General features: G+C 41.0%; 2 protein-coding genes across 3 annotated transcripts in view; both read right to left on the bottom strand.

The window, feature by feature from the left end:
• Nucleotides 1-5,925: 5,925 nt before the first annotated feature.
• Nucleotides 5,926-16,299, bottom strand: mrpl3 (mitochondrial ribosomal protein L3). The gene is made up of 10 exons (XM_085396367.1): nucleotides 16,084-16,299; nucleotides 12,750-12,931; nucleotides 12,564-12,655; nucleotides 11,516-11,614; nucleotides 9,574-9,673; nucleotides 9,422-9,482; nucleotides 9,064-9,175; nucleotides 8,869-8,946; nucleotides 8,675-8,752; nucleotides 5,926-6,157 (listed from the first exon to the last, which is right to left on the bottom strand). The coding sequence occupies exons 1-10, from the start codon at nucleotides 16,158-16,160 to the stop codon at nucleotides 6,008-6,010; spliced, it is 1,029 nt and encodes a 342-aa protein (XP_085252493.1). The 5' UTR covers nucleotides 16,161-16,299; the 3' UTR covers nucleotides 5,926-6,007.
• Nucleotides 16,300-17,732: 1,433 nt separating this feature from the next.
• cpne4b (copine IVb) overlaps nucleotides 17,733-20,672 on the bottom strand; it is a 31,559-nt gene continuing 28,619 nt past the window's right edge. For both annotated transcript variants that reach the window (XM_085395768.1, XM_085395769.1), the window contains exon 16: nucleotides 17,733-18,691. In XM_085395768.1, the coding sequence (XP_085251894.1) occupies nucleotides 18,560-18,691 (132 nt within the window). In that variant the 3' untranslated portion in view covers nucleotides 17,733-18,559. The remainder of the gene's footprint in view (nucleotides 18,692-20,672) is intronic.

The following is a 20,672-nucleotide window of genomic DNA, read 5'->3' as shown; positions in this document are numbered from 1 at the left end:
GCTTTTCAGACCCCGAAGCTACATCCATCTTTTATATACAGGCTATAGTTAGCTGTTAACTTAACGCTCAACCCTCTCTCTGTGAATATGCTTACTTTTGTTTTCAGAAAAAAAACAGTGTGCATCCACAGACCGACTAATGCGTGACATCACAGTAGCTACATCCACCTTTTATATACAGTCTATTATACCCACAATGTACAAAATGTTCCCAGAAAATAGTCCCCAGAGAAAATAGTCTGACATATTGCTGGGTTTGTTTGCTTTTCATGGGATAACAAAGTCGTGAGTTATCAGCAGCCTTGTCCTTTAGGGCACTTACACATCTACACACCTACACGCACAGTATAATGTCACAGATTAACCTCAAAGTCAGGAAAGAAGTTAAATTAACCTCTGAAAATCAACTTTCACTTCCTTCATCAGTCTCCGCTTCCCCTTCTCATTTTCTTTGGTTTTGCAGTGATAATTTTGCAGTAACGTCCCTACCCCCGCTCTCAGCCCTCTCCCTCGGCTTTCATATTGATTTACTCGACATCCCGTGGTCACATTCTTGTGGCGAAGGTTTCCGGCTGAAAACCGCTGACATTTACCTCCCAGTCTCAACATGGCTCATTTAAGCCCCACAGAAGTGCACACATTTAGGGTACCTGCAGTGGCTGTGAAATGTACAGGATGATGTCAGACATTTTAACAGGGAATGGGCTAACGAACCACTTACCTATATGTGAAAAGCGAGGCAAAAGGCTGAATGCTTTGACGATAAGTCATCTCCTGTATCCGGGCAACCACTCACAGTTTGTGACCCTAATGTTGGAGTTTAGATTTTCACTTTGCTGTAAAAGGAAGAACCGGATGGGTGAAGCATAATTTTTTTTCCCAATTGTATATTTGGACATTTGATGTTTTTTGAATGCAGCTTATATTTTTTGAATACCATGTATATAGTATAGTATAGTATAGTATAATATAGTATATAGTAGTAATATATATATAGTACTGCAGAACTGTGCAACCCCCCCCCCCCCCCACCCTTTTCTTTTCCCACATGTCTGCAGAAGGAAGGAGATGCTCTGTATCTCATTGTACATGTGTATAGTGACAATAAAAGGAATTCTATTCAATTCTATTTTATTTGTATTTTGTTTTTTGGGATTTTGCCTTTATATTATGTTCTCAGTTAAAATCAAACAGCAACATCTCGAGCTGAGAAACTAAGCCAAGATGGAAGTGCCAGAATCTGCACCTTCTCCAATGGCCACTTGAGACTGACTACAAAAGTGAGTCAATTCCCACAGACTCCAATGTGAAAAAATGTTGAAAACAGAATTCAGTATTCAGCCTGGTTTTGTTAGCTGATAGTTGATAGTCTGTGTCTCTGAGAGAGAGCAAGAGGGAGGGAAAACCCCAACAAAACAGCGTGGCAATAGTTCAGAGGTCACCAGATGATAGCATGGTGGCTGTGTTCATCTTTTATTTACAGTTTTTGGGCAAAATTAGCTAGAACCTTGGGGGTAAAAAAGATGTTCATCTAAGAATATATTGTAACCCAATGATGAATTATAATTATTTAATTGTTTTAATTTGTGGCTTTTAAGCAGTATAGTCAGATAATCTTTTGCCAAATATAATTTCCAGCAGTTGTGTTGAACCTTTGGTTTTAATTCCTCTGTAAATCTCTTTCCTGTGATCTGTGGATATTGATGTTTCATCAAAAGTTTCCACTTAAGTTAAAACTACTGCATCTTCTTGTTCTGCGTTTATCTCAGTCCTTGAGATGCAGCAAGACATTTTGCCGTTTCAGAACTGTAGACGAGCTGTAAATGTAAATATTTATTTAATGAACACTAACAAAATCAGCATAAAGGAGAATCTAATTAATAATTAAATTCAAAGTTTTACTTTTATGTAACTGGTTTCTCAACTTAAACTTTCTTAGGATACTGCATTTTGAGTGGTCGAGCACACTGCTAAGGTTTTAACCGATGGCCCACAAAATGCTGAGGCTGTCGGCGTATTCCCTTTGCTACATGTTGACACAGAGTACCAAAATCTCTCTCCACTCTTCCCTTCTGTCTCCATCATTCCTCCATGAATCCTTAAAAAGAATTGAGGGAAACTAAGCAAGGAATGGTGAAAGGCAGTTATAAACACTGCTTTGTGGGATCATAACTGCAACACACACACACACACACACACACGATCACATCTAAAAGCAGGATAGGAACACCTGTGAAGAGGGAAGGCGGGGATACAAAGGATGCACCCTGCTCTCACCCAGTGGTGCTGGAAGGAAGCAACCCAAATTTACCTACACGGGTGGGAATCATCACACACACACACACCCCTGAGACCCAGGTGTGCACAACTGGGAGGGGCCCGCACCAGCAGGACCACCAGCAGAGCGGCTTAAAGGGATGTGCGGCGATAATTGTGCATGTGAAATTACTAGCAGGGTGCGTCTCTCTTTCCACATTTAGCCATCAATTCTTATTGGATCAAATTATAATTAACAACACATATACAAATATTTATATTTAGAAGTTCTGCACGACGCTGCCAAATGTAGGCTGAGCAACTGGTGCAGTTTTCTCTCAGTAAATGTGCCAAGGCGTCCATGATACATTGCTCAGATGATTTCCTCTGTAAAGTTCAAATGTCATTTAGATGCATGTATTTGCAGACTAGGATGGTAGCTAGACTATTAGAAAATGATTTTACTGCTCCGTTTCTGTTTAAAAGATTCATTTGTTTTATCCCTGACGCGAGAGCTTATATAAACACTTTTATAATTGCCTGCTGATACAAGCCGGTGTGAAATTGCATTAGCATTCTTTCTTTCCCCTCTTCACTTCTGTTTAGTGACTCTTCACTGCTGTCACTGTAGACTGCTGTAACTGGCTGTCTAACTGAGGCACTTAATGTGCTCAAGAGCCAGCTGTCCCTCAAATAACACACTCAATAATTCATATTGCGCGGCGCACGCCACCACACACATGCGCCTTTGTGCGTGCGTGTTGTTAAGATGCAGGTCAGACCCGGAGTTTGTGTGTAAACTCGGCAAGGAGGCAACAACATAAGTGCTGACCAGTCTAGGAGAGGGAATCTTTGCTCGCTAAGGAGGCATTAAAAGTGTGTGTTTGTGTGTGTGTTTGTGCAAAAGAGATAGTGATGGTCACTTTAGGTGTGTATACAAGGAGAGGCTGTGTGTGTATGTGCGTGTGCCCTCTTTACTAATGGAAATCAGATCTCTCATGTGTTGAGCCAGCAGAAGTAGAGCAGGAGATCCATCATGTCAGACCCGGGTCAAAGTAGCAGGCCAAACCTCTCACACACTCTCCAAGTAATTTCCCCGAAATGTTTAGATTCAGCCAAAACTCAGCTCTTTAATTAACTAATAGAAGTGCATTTTGAGATCAGATTCAGGATTGTTACACAGGCAAGAAAACTGGTGAGCGTGGCTGGTCAGAGCACTTAAATATCTACATTTGCAAACTTGCGCTTTTCTCCCCAGCGATAGCTTCACTCCTGTACGCTGTTTTAAGAGAGTCGTTGAATAATAAGTCTTGAATCAAGTCCAAATAAAGACAAAAGTCCTGATTAGCAAAGTGGAATTGAGCACAATTTCTTCATTAGTCAAAGTTACATGCACGGTCAACGACTCTTTCAGCGCTAGTCAATTATAGAAACTATTCTGATTTGAATGAATTACTATTTTTGGTCCCAAGTGATTTTTGGTTATGCATGCCCTCTCAAAACCTAACAGTGCAACTTTCCCACAGTTTTCTGGGATGAATCAAACAAACTTGTAGAAATATCACTCGTGGAATTATTTCGCTGCAGCCCGAGGCCAATCGCATTATTTACTGACAAGTTTTCAGGGCTTGGCTGTCTTTTTTTCTCTGCCTTTTTTTAAGGTCACATTTTCTACTCATATGCTAAGTCGTAGTTTAGCAGTAAATCTCAATAAATTCAGGTCCAAGTCATTTTTAAAGTGCTTTCTTGTGAGTGAGAATTCTTGAGAATGATCTATGAAAGAGAAAATACCCATCGAGTGGCAGTTCTATGCCCTCTTAATATCAGGAGTCAGAGGAGAATGGCCAGATTACCTCAAGCAGATTGGAACTAAAATAACCACTTGTTACAGCCAAAGTACATCTCTGGATGCACAACACATCGACTTGAAGATGACAGGTTACGGCAGCAGAAGATCACACTGGGTGTCACTCCTGTCACCTTAGAACAAGAAACTGAACCTACAATACACACGGGCTCACCAGAACTTAACAGGAGACTGGAAAACCATTGTTTGGTCTGATGAGTCTCGATTTCTGCTGAAATGTTCAGATGTTAGGGTCAGAGCATGGATGAAAGCATGGATCCATCCCGCCTCGTATGACTGGTTCAGGCTGGAGTTGGTGTAATAGTGTGGATGTTATTTTTTTTGCAACACAGTCCGGGCATATTTATTGACTATTCAAAATACATAATCATATACTGGAGGTCTTTTTTAATACATAAATTCTAATATAGTTTTAATAGGGTTGCTGACTTATTGGACTGCTTACCATGTGAAAAACAGCCTGGTCTTGTTTCACAGGCAAAGCTCTGCATAAACAAGCAGTTTACAGTCCAGCACACCTCCTCAGATGAAGGAAGAGTCTTGTGAAAGTCAGGGGAGACCGCGGCTTCCCAATCCTGGCCGGACTTCATCGTCTTCTCTTTCTGCTCTGCTGCTTTGACAGGCAAAGACCACCCCACCCTTTTTCTTTCCCTCCCCGCTCTGCTCTCCTCTTGTCCACCCCCACAAAAGCCAGATGATGTGCAGGCTCCACAGAGCAGGACTTTCAAACGATATCATTACCATTTCAAAGAACCTGCCGCTGTCTTACAGACCTACAAGCCGTGGTATGCTATAGCTATTGCCACAAACTGCGTCATCACTTTGTACTGTTTTATAGCTAAATGATGGCCAGCTCCTGCATGTTACACATGTCAGACAGTGGGAGGGCAGTGCAGCGTTGCAATTAGGAAAAAGAAATCGATGCTGTGCGCATCCGCAATTGTTGCAGCGGATCCTGTGAAGCATCGCTGCTTCTTGTCAGTGTTTCAAACAAAAGCCTGTTTTGGTTTTTTTCTGCTGTTGTCAATTACATGGCAGATATGGAGCAGAGAAGGACTACAGGCCTCTGAAGATACACACTAAACAACAGTCAAACAGTTAGGAGGACATGATTTTCATCTGATAACTTGCTACCCACAAAAAGAGGCGTCCACACTGTGCCTAAGGAGCTCCGTTAACCCACAAACAGTCTGCCTCATTTAAATACTGCTGAACACAAACACACAAGCACAGGCTTAAGCACCCAGCAGTTCCTCCTGCAACATTAATGTCCTCATTTATCCTCTTATGCACAAATGTCAACCTTTGTTAGCCTTCATCCCTGCCTCTCCCTCTCTGCCACCTTTAGCTGCCCTCCACTCCTTCACTGGCTCATCCCCACCTAAAAAAACCAAAACAAAAATAAAACTCCTTTGTATTTGCTTCCCTGCTTTATACCCAATTCATTACTTCTCCCATACCAGCCTATTCCTTGCCTCCCGTCTGTATTCCCCTCACTGTTTCACACACTCATTTCCATCCCTCCCTCCTCCTCTGCATAGATATTGCACAGTTCTCCAGCAGGCCTGCCTCACTTCTCCCTTGTTTTTGTTTCATTGTCTTTTTTTCCTCCCCATTTCTCTCCCTCTCTCTACTTGGGGATCCTCTAGTGACATCATCACTCCTACAGTTACCATGGTTTCTGAGAGGAGAAAAAAACCAAGAGAGATGTAATAACTGTTTGGATCAGACAGACATTCTTTGTGCCAGCGCATCTCTCTCTCTCACACACACTCACACACACACACAAAGACAAGGCTGGAGAGAATACAAGGAAATACTCTTTTATTACAGGATCAAGGTACAGTTAGCAGGTTTGTGTGAAACAGTTGTGTGTGTGAGAGGTCAGGTCAGTGTTAACGATGGCTCTGTGTGAACGAACAAGTCTTCGTCGTACAGGTCTTCGTCCAGGTCACCGTCCTCTTCTGTGAAGTAGGTCGGAAAAGGAGGGTTGAGCAGGGTGGACCTTCTGCTCGGTAGCACAGTGTCTCTTACCTGGAACACATAGAAACACCGCTACTTAATTTTCTTAGTGACTAAAAACTTATTTATGAAGCAAAAATATAAATATATATAAAAAAGCAAAAGTCAGGCTACTGAAGATAACGTTACACGTGCAGTGAGGTGTTTTGTTTTGTGAGCGATCGAGCAGCTTTTTAGTGTGATGGACGAGCTGCACGACGGTATCTGATACGTGATTTAGAGTCTCTTATCTTCTCCTCCAGCCTCCTGAAACCGTGCAAAGACAGACTGGACAAATGCCTCGCGTGGGCTGTCTGCTCCTTGATCTTTAACTGAAACCAACATGGCAGCTTCTCCCGAAACTTTCAAAACTAGTCCCGTAAAATGAAAGCATTTGAGGAGAGTAATAAGCCATGTAGTTATCGAATGGGTCTCCATTCTAGATCAATAATCGCTAGTTTCAAAGTCTCTTCCTCGTTTTTAAAGATGGCCAGTTATTTTGTATCCTCCTGGTTTTTTTTACTTTATGCAAGTAAACACCACGCTACCAGAATGCACGAGCTTTCACAGATGATCATCGAAACATCAGTAACTCATACACAAACGCCATCATCTCAGCTCATGGCAGTGTCCTTCCATGCTTTTTTACTCTGAAAATATCGGGCCGAATGTATTACTAGCTTTAAATTCATTGTTGTTCCTCAGAACATAACTTTTCTCCCCTGGCTCTTCAACCTTTTTTTTTTAAATTTCACCTAGACTGGAGCTAATACACCGCCGTACAAATTACCTCCTTTAGTCATTTATAATTGGCGGTCGGTCGTGTACTCTGCTTGAAAACAATTTGCTCCACGAGGAGCATTAAATAAATCACGCTTGGAATTATTTCTGACTGACTAGTTGTACTATTTAGTGTTTACCATCAGTCTCACTGAACCCTGAAACACAGTGTGTATACAGATGTACGAATTGCAATCACAGACTTCGGCACCTGTGCCCATAAAAATCAAAAACTATGCCTTGATCTCCCCTTTAAGATCACGTCATTGTGCACCTTCACATCACTTCTAGTCGCATTCCAACTGCATCCATCCATCAAGAAACCCACTCTTCCTCCGTCACCTCTTCCATCTCATCTGGTGGTACAGTGAGTGATTTCCAAGCCAGCTGAGAAATAAAATCTCTCCAGTGTGTCCTGCGTTTGCCACAAAACTCCCTCCCTGTAGTACAAGCCCGAAATACCTCGTTTAGGAGGCATTCAGGAAGTATTCTAGTAAGATCCCTGAATCACCTCCACTGGCTCAATATCGGCTCTTCAAAGCAACCCTTTGAAGGAAACTTGTTTTTATCGCTTGTATTCGTGATCTCATTCTTTCTGTCACTAACTAGAGGTCACGGCGTTTGGTGAGAGTGGAAACACAGACTGACCGGTAAATCACAGCTTCACTTTTAAGCTCAGCTGTCTTCACCACCACAGACCAGCAGACATTTGCATCACAGCTGGCGATGCACCAAAACATTTGTCAGTCTCCTACTCCACATTCACCTGTGCATGGTTTTTACACACTGGATCTCCCTTAAGTGTGTTACATAAAAGTTTCACTTTAAAACTGTTTTGGTAAAAAGGACAATCATGGGGATCCAGATCTACAAAGTACAGTAGGTGGTGAGCACTGATTGTGCAGATGTGGACAAAAACTTTTCAATGCAATGTGAATGGGCAGATGTTGTCCTCACACACCCCAGCTTGGAAGTCTGCATTGATAGTCTGGCCGCAGATGAACTCATGCAGGTGGTCAGAATGGGATTTCCTCGGAGTGAACAGGAATGCTGAAATGCTCACAGCACTTTGCAGTTGCCAAAATTTAAAATTTCCAGCAGCCACAAAACCTTTTGACAGCACCTTTCCATCCCTCCACCCCCTACTCTCCTGACCCCAACATAGAAACCAGTGTCCTAAGTGATTAATCAAACAGTCAGCACTGAAACCAATAATAAAAATTATCATTAATTGCAGCCAGATTTAATTTAAATTAATAAACCATGACTGGTCCTCATGTACAAAGGGACATTAGGGCCCCTCTGAATGATTAAAAAAAAACAATGAACAAGCATTAATAACCTGCATGTGTGTCCTTTGGGGCTGTATAATCTATAATGAATCCAGGCGTGTGTTTGTGTTGCACACAGCTGAGCTGGGTGAAATGCAACACGCATTTGTATTCATTATCGCTTGTCTGCAAAACAAATAATAGCCTGCATCTATGTTTCAGCAATACACACACACACAAAGCACAACATGCTGAGTATGGAGATGGATGCTTTGGGTAATCCTAACATCGTTAAGGAGCATGCTCCCATTCCCCCACAACACACACACACACACACACAGCTGATCCAGCACTGCGTCGATGAAGACTGATCACACCGTCTTGCAGGTGTGACGGTGTTTTACAGGTGCAAGGTCACTTGTCTCTGTATGAACACTAAGCATGCTGGGGTTGACCTTCGACTTCACACTCCACTTTGACTGTGTATGATTATATTTACCTTCAGTAAGCAGTTCTTGTGCCCGGGGACAGAGCCGTTAACGTACAGCACATTGTACTTGGTATTGACCCTCCATATCTGGAAGCGGGATAGAGAAGAGGCAGATGAAAGAATATTGAGCTGAAATTGCAGGCAAGGACAACCAAGTTTAAAACTAAGGCTCTTTAAGTTTATGTGTGCGCGTGTGTGTGTACCTTCAGTCCATAAGCAGTGATGTAGCTGTTGCCCATTTGGCCGGGCATCTTCTTCCCTTTGAAAACTTTAGCTGGATCCTGGAAGCAGACGATGAATATCACACATGTTCATATTAATGGATTTTGGGGAACCAAATGTTCACGTTTGGCATGGATGAACATCGTAACAAGCGTGTGTGTGTGTGTTTGTCTAACCCCTCCTGGTCCAGAAGCTCCCGGTCTGCGATGAGTTTTGGTTTGGCCGTGGGTGGCTGGTTGACCTTTAAATCCCCATCTCTTCATTACACCTTGAAAACCCTTACCGATTCTACAAACAAACACGCACCACAAAGTTTATTTACACACGCTCAGATTTCCAGATTACTTTTATGTTGACATGTTTCTCCAGAAGGTAACAATATTTAAAAAAGGAAAGAAAAAAGGACAGACATGGAATTTCTTGTAAAGTCAAAAACTGAACTCTCTTCAAAACGTGACGCTGGGAAAGGGTAAGAAGCAGGAACAGGAGCCAAGCAGAGGAGCGCCAATGAGGAGCTGGCAGAACATAACTTACGATTTGCCCGTGACGTCCACATACTGGCCAGGACGGAAATGTGCTGCATACAGAGGAGTGCCTGAACATGCAACAAACAAGCCTGCATTACCAATCACGCACAAAAACCTAATAAGTGATCTTTCTTTGCAAAATTCAATGTCATTTCATACCTGGCTTGATGATGGCACTGTCGGAGACTTTAAAGGCAGTGACTTTCTGCTTTGGAGGCACTCCTGCGTTCCTGAATACCTCCATTTGTTTTTCAGACCTCTGTCAGGCATAGTGACGGAGTGCAAGAGAAAAATAAGAAGCAAGGAAATAAGGTGTTAAAAGAAGTAAATGCAGTAAGAAGCAGCTGGACTTTAGCGTTTTCAAATTAACCACGGGCCTGTTATGACTGTATGGGAGCCAAACACACTCGCACACAAAACGCACTCTAACAAGCGTACGCACACACACTTGGCACTGAGAGTCTTTGACATTTGCTTTCACTCGGCTCGCTCTCATCTTAGCGCCTCCAGTCACTCTAAACTCTCTCTCTCTCCCCCCTTCTGTTGACTGAAAATCCGTCTGCCAAAGCCTCTCACTCCAACAAACTCTGCTTCTGAATAAAGAGTGATGTGGCTGTGTGAAAAGGATTCAAAAACAACTTCACGCTGGACAAGTGAAATCCTGACACCGGCCCATTGAGCATGTACTGAGGCCCAGAAAAATAAATGACACCCTAATGTATTCGCACTTGTTCCTTTGTTTTTCATTTAAAAGAAGGAACATTTCGAGCATTTTAAAGCCAAAATCCTCCTTAAGAGGAGATTCTTTTTAAACCTGTTTTGTAGGAGGCAGTATATGTTTATCAGCCAGTGATGCTGTCTTGCTTTTCAATTAATCGTATTATTGACTTCTGAGAGCAGTCATGGGGCCTTAAAGTTTATTACACTAGTTGTTACCAGACATAATTGTCATTTAATTTAATTGTTAACAGTTTAATTGATGTTATGCAGCCATCTTCAACCACATGTAGCTGCAGCCCCGACATCATTGTTGAAAACTGTCTGATATAGAGTGAAGAGTGCAGTTATTTAGGAGGAACTCAAGTATAGCTGCTCCTCCACATCGAAAGGAGGCAGGTCCTATGGGGAGAAGGCCACACGGTAGACCCAGGACACACTGGAGTAACTAGGGGGCATTGGTGTTACCCCGGATAAGCTGGAAGATGTGGCTGGGGAGATGGAGGTCTGGGCTCTCTGTTTAGGTTGCTGCCACGGGATAAGCGGAAGAAATTATGGATGGAAGATTTTAACTTCGATTGAGATGGCTGTCATGAATCGTAAAACAATGCGTCATTTGTAATGCGTCATACTTTTCAGCGTTTCTTACCTTTAAACTAGTCTGTTAGTCTACATGTTTCCTTGTTTAGTCGACTAAGAAATGAATCACCATGAAAATCCCTGCTGTGTGTCCTCTTTATGCCATGATGGCAACACATCCGGAAGTGTCAACACACAGTCTAAAGCAAAGTTTAGCGTTCTCTCCCCAGCAGAACACTGCATAGTAATGAGGTGAGTGATGTCACTCATTTACACCCATCTTGTTTATTAATAATGTGTTTGATGGGTGCAAAATACAATCATTGATTGTTAACTGGAATTTCCATATGAAATTACCAATTCATTTCCATTTGGGGGGGAAGGAGATGACAAAGTTATGCATCCATAAAGCTGTCGCACTGATGAAATATAGCGAGAACTAACAAATACGCGTTAGGTCTGTACAGTATGGCTGAGCGATGTTTTCAACTCGTGAGTCAGCTGCATGTGGCACACATCGTTCAGTCGTGGACACTCAACACTTTGACAGGATAAAGTGTTTGGCAGCAGAGGCTGGTGTTGCAATTCAGTACAAACTCAACACTTTATCACCAGCTCAGGCCTCGTGTGAACACTCACCACAGCTTGACAGAATGAAAAAAATATGCTTTGTGAAAAGTACGAAACACTTAACATGAATTGCCGTTTTTAAAGGCCAGTGGCCACCTTTGCAGGATTGTTCTCCGAAAGCATAACCAGCGTGAAGCGCTGTCAAATGCACAAATTCAACCACACTTCTACTTACGTGGAATGGGGACACATTTTTTCCTCCTACAATGAGAGCAGCAGAGTGTCCATCGTATTCTTCTTTGGACAGGTACTTTATTATGTGACAATCCTGCACCTGGAGAAAACAGATGCTGCATTATCAATCAGGTAGACAGCGCTGCCGCTGTACTTAATCTAATAAGAGCCAGGGCCACAGTCGTGATGAACGATGATAGAAATAGATGGTGGAAGAGTCTGGTGCAATATAATAATAACAATCAGCAAAGAGATAAATTCATCAAGATACATTACTGTAACAACAACTTTGCATCATTATGCACATTGTACAGTGTGTGCGATATCTGCACAACTGATGAAGGACATACACCACGTTAAAGTTTCATAACTTCTTTTAAAACCCACCATTTTAACCTGCCCTCCTGCTCTCGTTCCATTTGTTATGACGAGCCTTCAGCTTCAGTTCAGATAAAAACATGAACCCAAAAGCTAAAGTGGTGGGAGTAATTTCAATATTCAACTTGTCATCTTCTCTTTTTTTGTGTAGACCATTAACATTTCAGCTGAAGAGAAAATGACTAACTGTGACTGTGAGTCAGCAGATGGGGATATGAGTTTCTTGATTGCCTTGAATCTCATATTAAAGAGAGGCGATGACAAAATTCAAATATCTGTCCAACTGTTACCACTGACATTTCACTGAAAGTAAAATGCAAGTCGTGATCAATAAAGAGCAAAATGAGCACAAGCAGCCAGTGGTCGCTTCAGTTTACTTTAATGACAGATAAATCGATGGGAATAAAACGTGGTCTGAATAAAGCAAACATTTAGTATCTGCTCCTCACATCTTGCTGTAAAAGAGGACGAGCTTAAATGTAACATCAAAGTCTGAAGGTGAGATTTTGAGTCCTAACTTTGCTATTCTTTCTCTCCACTATATTGAATAATCCAATTCATTAAGTTCACACATACATAATAAACATAAATGCCCGTTATCACTCCTGAACACCTGAAGACTATCTGCAGCTATTATGGATCAAAGCTAAGCCACAGCGGAAGTGTGATACCTGTAACATGGTGACTACATGTCTTTCGCCTGTTTTCGTCCAGACAGGCACCATCCCCAACTTCACAGCAACTAACCCGACTCTTCGGCTCCCTGGTGAGAGAACAGAGGAAAACGTGCTGAAGTTGCCAAGTGGATGGAAACGAGAACCATAACGAACACGGCTCTAACTAATGGTTGCACCCACCTTCTGTCCACTCATCTCGAGGCCACGGCTCGTCTTTGAGTGGGTTGAGCTTTTCAGCCGTTTGCCGTCTGTATTCCTCTGCCATGCTCTTCCTCATGTACTCCTGGTTGTCCTCTGTTAGGTTTTCCTCAAACCATGTTGTGGTTTTCACTGTCCTGATACAACCAACCAGCAGGGCAGGACTGAAAGAGAAAACAAGCCATGTAACGCCCACAGTTAGAACAACAATGGTCAGACACACTTGCTTCCTAACAACATTACCACAGCCAAATATTTTAAAATAGCAAGAAAATAATCATTTTAATACTGTTATGTTGGTGTATGCTCATATTAAGCAGTAACTGTATTAAGCTTTAAATGACAAGATCTACAAGTAATCCTCTTCCTTCTAGCGTTTGTCCCGCATGGCAGGGTCCGCTTTGCGGCAAATCCGTCTCCATTTGGCACGACCGAGGGCGTCTTCCTTTATTCTATCCATCCACCAGTTCTTCGGCCTGCCACGGGGTCGCTGGCCACCGGGCTCAAGCCTCATTGCAGTTTTTGCCACTGAGCTGTCGCCTGAGCGTAATACGTGTCCGTACCACCGTAGCTGTGCCTTGTGCATTTTCTCTGTGATTGGTGCGATGCCGAGCCGCTTTCTGACGTCTTCATTCATGACTTGGTCCCAATGCGCGAGGCCTTGACACCATCCATACAGGGCAACTGGGCAGACTACAGTCTTGTAAATCTTCACCTTGAGATGGTCTGGCATTCGACGGTTGCATAGCACATCCGTCACTTGACGCCACTTCATCCATGCGGCATTGACCCCAGCTTGCACGTCTGGAAGAATATCCCCGTCGCCACTGATCATCGATCCCAAGTACTTGAATCGGTCGGCCTTCTTCAGGTCTTCCCCGTCGATGTTAATGGTGCCATCAGTTTGGGGACAAGCTTCCATGTACTTGATCTTCTTGACGTTGAGTCTCAAACCATGATCGGCCAGGTGCATCTCATGGTTTGAGACTCAACATCCATGAGTCTCAAACCATGAGACGCGACAAGATATACAAGTAATCCCTGTAAGGAAAAAAGACCCTCAGGCTTCAGATTGCCCTAAACACTCAATTTTCCCCACACTTGGCCCTGTACGATTTCAGCAATAGCACATATCCCTAATAAAGTCATCTCAGGCAATCAGCACTAACTCTGAGCATAAACGTCCCACCCTATGCCACTGAAAAATCATTTTAAGTTTCAGTTTAATTTCTGAATCACTATCTCAAAATTTCAACTTGATAACTCAAGATTTCAAGTTATTTCCTCAGAGGTTTGCATTAATAAGCTGAAATTTTTGGAAAACCCCAAACTCTGACTTATGAATGCTAAAAAAAAATAAAAAACTTTTAGTGGCAGAAAAAAAATGTCCACCTGTCTTCTGCTCAGACTTTCTGTTTATGAGCTGCAGCCAACAAGAAGAAAGCTGGTTTAAGGAAAAAAGAACTAAATGACTTGCTTCTGACAATGGATGAACTGGGACAGCACCAAAGCCCAGTACATACAAAACAATGATTCATTCAAAGCTTCTCTGATAGAAATAGGTCCACAATAGATCCACATTAATGCACTGAAAATCCTTAAAGCACCACTGGATAATCTACACTGAAATTTGCCTCACTGCTTCAGATCTCAAACTACTCATCAATTTTAGTTTACTTAGCTAAAAAAAACACAACAAAAAACACTCATCAGTCTGCTGCTGCAGTGAGTCGGGTCATTGCAGTGTCCTTGCTGATGCATTAACAAACAGGTCCGGACATTTACATAGACAGTTTGAGAATATCAAGTGTCACATGGGACTGATTGAAGCCTGTTGGCTCGTTGTTAGTTCAAAGTATTCTTGCCTGCCTGCAGAGGGACATCAATATTCCTGATCTGCAGTGTTACAGGTTAATGTGCAACTGTAATGATGAAATCTGTCTCTAACAGTCATAAAAGACTTTTGTTCCCAAATTCAGCAATCACATAACATAGCTATTAATCAAAAAAGGTATATTTTTACAGAAGGTCTTCTTGAAACCTGCACTTTCATAGGAAAAAAGGACAAAAGCAAAATGAAGAGGCTTATAGCATCATACAGAATAAAGGAAATGTTGATATTTCCTTAAACTTTGCTTTTTGGTATTAAATATAATATTTCAAACAAAGGTTGGTATCAGACATCTTTGTTAACCACTGCTAAATAACCAGACTCTTGATATTTATCTATAAATAAGATTACTTTATTCCTCTGGCACATAAGGAGGAACGAATACCAAGATATCACAAAAAAACAAAAACAAACAAACAAACAGTACAATAGCTGTATTACCTAGAAATTCCCTGCTCTGTAAAGTAGGCAGGTGTCTCTATTGACATGTTTCTGTTTATTGGGGTTTAATTTCAGGTGATGGCAGTTATGGCAGTTGTGGCAGAGGTGGTGAGGAGGTCCTTAAGTATGGATGTCATACATATTCTACGTTGTGTGTGTGTGTGTGTGTGTGTGTGTGTGTGTGTGTGTGTGTGTGTGTGTGTTAGAAAAAATCGCTGTCTGAATGCTTGTGTGACTGGGTGAATATTATTTGTAATATGAAACGCATTGAGTGCTCAACATGAGCAAAAAGGCGCTACAGGAGCATCACAAAAGTAAAATACTGAGGATATTAATACTTTAACTTCATACAGAGAGTGAATTTAGTGTTTTTACAACTACAAAACTAACATTTTAACTACTGATTTTATCTATTGTTCTGATTTTATCTGTTTTGATTTTATATACTGTTTTGTTTGTTTGTTTGTTTGTTAATTAGTTAGTTAGTTAGCTTGTTTTAATCAATTTTAAATCATGCTTTTTATTTGTTTTTGTTTCTAATGTCTCCGTAAAACACTTTGAATCACCTTGTTGCTGAATTGTGCTATACAAATAAACTTGCCTTGCCTTACAATGTTGATGAATATGTTACTGTACTGGCTGGGACTGTGGAGTAATTTTATGCTCTCTATAACAACCGCTCATTATCAAGCATGTCATGTAGAGCATTAAAGATGGGAAAAGACTACTTTATAAACCATTAAGTGAAAGTCAAACAGTATGTTAGATCAAACGGGGGAATCTCAGAAACGACAGGAGATGATAAATCTCATTCCTCTACTAGGAACAGAGGCGGTTTATTACGTTACTATTTTAAAGAGACAAACTCGAGATATTAAGCTTAAAGCTTATGAAATTGCAAAATTAAACAGCAATGTCACCCTGTGGTGTCCAAGCTTCAAACTGCAGCTTATGTTAGCATGGCTAGCCCGTTAGCATCCTTACCGTTCTGCTGTTGCACGAGGAGGGATGACACGAGTACCCCGCAGAAGAAAAAGAAACCGGCAGGTCGACGCGGCCATTGCGCTCTCTAAACTACACACTTATACATATAGAATTAAACCTACAGAAGGATGACAAGCCTTCACTGAGGACTCTCATACACGCCTTAGTTTTCTGTGTAAATGTCACCCTGCATACTTCCGGTGCTCAATCATAACAGCTCCGTAGAACCGGTGCTCAGGGCAAAGGTTCCGCTCATGGCAGCCATCCTAACGGGATAACACAATAAACAGGGGCGTATCCAGATTAATTGTTATTTATTTATTTTATTTGGGTGGCAAGTGGAAAAAACAAGTATTCAGGCTTCAAGTAAAATTAAAAGTTATGTTAAAGTAGCTAAAGTAACCATACAGTGCCATTTATATACTGTATTTATTATTGGATCATAATTATTTATCCTTGACTAACTGTCCAGAGTGTAGCCCGCCTCTCGCAGTCTGACAGCTGAGATAGGCTTGAAGTTGATAGTCATGAAACCAAAACCAAACCAATGTGTGATATAGATGAGGACTATGAAGGAAATGAATGGATGGATAATTACTGATTCACTGATATGTGGATATCTCTTTAATATCCCACCTGTTGAAGAATGAACATGAACACAGGACAAAATAATAATAATAAAGATAATTTTTTTTAAATGCTAAATTTCACTTTCACCTTACATAGTTGTTCAGTTATGCTAGCAGGTTTTGTCTAGTTTTCATTTAAATGTTGATGTTCAGTGAAGTGCAAAAATATCAAATAATAATAATAATAATAATAATAATAATAATTATTATTATTATTATTATTATTATTATTATTAGTAGTAGTAGTAGTAGTAGTAGTAGTAGTAGTAGTAGTAGCAGTATTGCTACTTGTTATAATTCAGGTCAGCTAAAGTACTAGACTAGACATTTTTAAGTGGTTACTTTCAGAAGCCAATACCACAGTTGTTGTTGATTGTCCATGGCTGCAGACTCCCTGGTTAAGAGCGGAGCTGAACCGCTGCTGTTTGTCATTCCCGTGCTGTCTTTTCCAGATTTCCTGTCTTACTTCACTGGAAGTCTAACAGACAGGCAAAATGCCAAGGAAAAAAGAAGTTTTTATGTGACTCCTATGCTGTGAAGCTGATATTTCTGGTCTCTTCTGATGGGGCTTATCTATGATAGGGAAAGAGATATTAAAGGTTCATGAGCTGAATACAGATCTGACTACCAGAGCCCGAGGCACGCTTGGAGTGTCCTCTTAGGACAGCCCAACTTTGGCTCGCATTAATTAAACTGTATGGAGATTAGTGAAATAATTTATTCTAGCATTTTAATGTCTGTCTAGGAACGAGTGAAGGAAAGGCAGGCATGTCAGTGTAGGTGTCTGTGGGCTGATGGTTTTTAGCAGTGTGTGAAAAGTGTGTGGCATTTGGAGCTGTTGTGGAGTACGAGCTAATTTAATAACACGGCTGGCCATGTGGATTTTATTATAAATCCAGATCTTTGGCAGGGGTTATCAGAACTGTTACATAGTATTTGACATTTACACAATATGTTCTTGTTTTTTGTCACTATAAGGAAGACATCCCGTCATAAAAGATCACACTAAAATGAGAAAACCAAAGGGTCTTTATTATAATCAACATGCAGAATACAGAAGAAAAAAACATTTTCAGCTCACAGATGAGTATCTACCACACAAGCGTTTCTATCCTCCCAAAACTCTTTACAATGTAAGAAGGTTATTAAGAAATTATTACAATTATTCAGTTGTTCATTCCATTTAGCAAAATGTCAAACAAATCTGTAGAAAAGAACCCCAAACACCAAAGACAACCCCAAATCTCACACAAATGACAAGATACTTTATTTCATAACTAGCAAGCAACTACTAGAAAAGGGGAATTAACAGGAGCTGAATAATGCATGCATTTATGCAGTACACAAACAGAAATGCTATCAATCCTATAAATAACATTTGCAATGCTAATTCTAAGCATTTCGGGTTATGCATCTCACATATTAGGTTCTATGCTGACAGATAGTTTGGTCTATGCACTTGCTAGTTATCTAAATAAGGTAAGAGTGTCATTCTTTCCCCCAGTGAGCTAAGGTCTGCATATGCATGCTGTTTCAGAAGACTGTTCTTATTTCTATAAATACCTTTTTTATTGTACAGTAGATAATACAGCAGTTAATTTCCCAGGTGATGCCACTGTGGCCAAACATGCAATAGTCACCAATAGAGTAGTTCAATTTGTATCACCAGAACGAGCTAATTCTCTGAGCTAGTCTACTGTATGTAGTATTGTTTTGTGTACATGTTTGTTTGCGTATGTGTGTGCTTGTGCTTTTGGACATGTATACGTTTTATACAGTACTTAAATGTAGATATAGGATTCATACATGTATATGTAATTGTATGTATGTGTGCACTCAGTCCATTGTCAGGGGCTGAAGGTTCTTGTGGACTCATAATCTGACATGCACTTGGGTTTAATTCCTTTCGCGTTGTAGTAATCTACCACCTGGTTAGGGACTTCTGCCAAAACACTCTTAGCGAGGGCAGCAGGGGAGGCCTGGAAAAACAAACAGAGACACAAGAGGAGACAGGTCACTAATACACCAGTAACACCACGCATGCCTGAGTCGAGGATGCTGCTGAGTTTGATGCTGACAAAGGTTTAGACCAGTGAGACTGATGTGACCAGACGAGCTCATCTGAAAACCTCAAAACATCCCTTCTCACCTTTATGTTCCGTTACACCCTGGCCTGGTTTATATTTTCTGCATCCATGCTGTAAAACGCCTAAGAGGCAAGTACATCACATCCTGTACAAAAGCACTCAGTAGGCTGCAACAATAAGCAACTATTTGCATTAGACCTTGCTAAGTACACCAGTGGAAAACAGTCCAGTTGTTCCAATGTTGTGATTTAATTACTTCTTTTTAAAATTTGGGTCGGCTGACAAAAGTCTGTGGCAACTTCCTGAGAAGCACTTTAAAAATATGAGTGGAAATACATTTTCAAACAAAGCCAAATTCACTTACTTGACATTATTAAATTAATGTGAGCTGTGAAGATGCCTGCTGTAAAAGTCATAAAAGTCAAACCGTGACTGTCATCATCTTATTTTCTCCAAATTCAAAGTGGGGATTAGATGGTTATACGAAGGGATTTGGTGAGTAGTTCATGACATGTCAGCTACTGACAGCGCTTTTAAATCTCTATTTGACCTTTTTACTTACTGCTCAACATATACACTCTTAATTCCACTTCATTAGGTACATTGTGCTAGTACTGGGTTGAAACCCCATTTTTCCTTCAGAATTGTCTTAATTCTCAATGGCGTGGCCTCAACAAGGTGCTGAAAACATTCTTCAGACATTTCGGTCTGTATTGACATGAAACAGTTACTGCAGATTTGTGGGTTATACATCCATGATACAAATATCCTGTTGCACCACATCCCAAAGGTGCTCTACTGGAGACCAGGCAGGCTTCGGTATTTAAATGGTGCACAGTCGGTATTATGCATTTAATGTCAAGGAAAATAAGACGCTTTGTAAACCGTGTGGAGCAACTTTCACAGCAACAGCATGACAAACTTTTACACTTTATATTTTAGTCAACTGAATCCACTTTAGAGTTAGTCTACAATAACCATATGATATTTAGTTGACTAAAACTAGACTAAGACTATAAGAAAAATAGACTAAATTATGACTCAAACTAAATAGCTTAATACTCAAAAGAATATGAATAAAACTAAATCAAAATGAACACCGTTCTTCTGCAGATCTGTTCTGTAACAAGTGCTTATTTAAGTTACGTTCATCTCGGCTCAAAGCATTGTGGCCGTTCTGAATATTTTCTCTTTTTCAGACTATTCTCTGTAAACCCTAGAGATCGCTGTGCAAGTAAACCCCAGAAGATGAGCAGTTTCCAAAATACTCAGACCAGCCTGTCTGGCACCAACAACCTTGCCAGGTTCAAAGTCACCTTTTTCCCCCACATTCTGATGCTCAGTTTGAACTTCAGCAAGCTGTCTTGACCATGTTTACATGCGTAAATGCATTGGGTTGCTGCTATGTGATTGGCCGATTAGATATTCGTGTTAACCAACAGTTACATGGTTGTGTCTAATTAAGTGAATCCCTAAATTAAAAAGATTAAAAAGATGCTTAATAAAGAATGACAAGAATAGATAGTTGACTAAGTCTTTTAAAAATGTGTAAAATGTACAATAGTCGTGTATATTACTGAAGAAAGAATGAAAAGAAATCCTTATCCTTTCCTCCAGCACATGTATTAACACACATTGTTACACACGGGCACACACACATACTGCCACAGCACTCACACTTCAGAATCCTCAAAGTCAGAGAGTCTGTCGTACTCCGTCTCACATAATTCCCCGAGACAATGCATCATCAAAGTGCTCCCACCCCAACCTCCTCACCCTTCCTCCTCCTCCTCCTCTCATTTCCACCCTGCCTCATGCTTTCTCCTCTCTGCTCCTATCTACCTGTTATCCCCCACTCTGCCTGTCACCCAGC

The sequence above is a fragment of the Rhamphochromis longiceps genome, linkage group LG22, assembly GCF_057381845.1.
Source record: "Rhamphochromis longiceps isolate RC_006_pf linkage group LG22, R_longiceps_female_GT1.1, whole genome shotgun sequence".
NCBI classification, from domain to species: Eukaryota; Metazoa; Chordata; class Actinopteri; order Cichliformes; family Cichlidae; genus Rhamphochromis; species Rhamphochromis longiceps.
Note: the sequence above shows the minus strand (reverse complement) of the source record. Positions and strands in the feature narration are given on the sequence as shown.

Excerpts from the sequence above, each read along its gene's own strand:
- mrpl3 (XM_085396367.1), bottom strand. The coding sequence starts at position 16,160 with ATGGCCGCGTCGACCTGCCGGTTTCTTTTTCTTCTGCGGGGTACTCGT. Across the intron at positions 8,947-9,063 it reads GAGCTTCTGGACCAGGAGGG|GATCCAGCTAAAGTTTTCAA; the intron begins GTTAGACAAACA and ends GTCTGCTTCCAG. Across the intron at positions 8,753-8,868 it reads TCACTGCTTATGGACTGAAG|ATATGGAGGGTCAATACCAA; the intron begins GTACACACACAC and ends TCCCGCTTCCAG.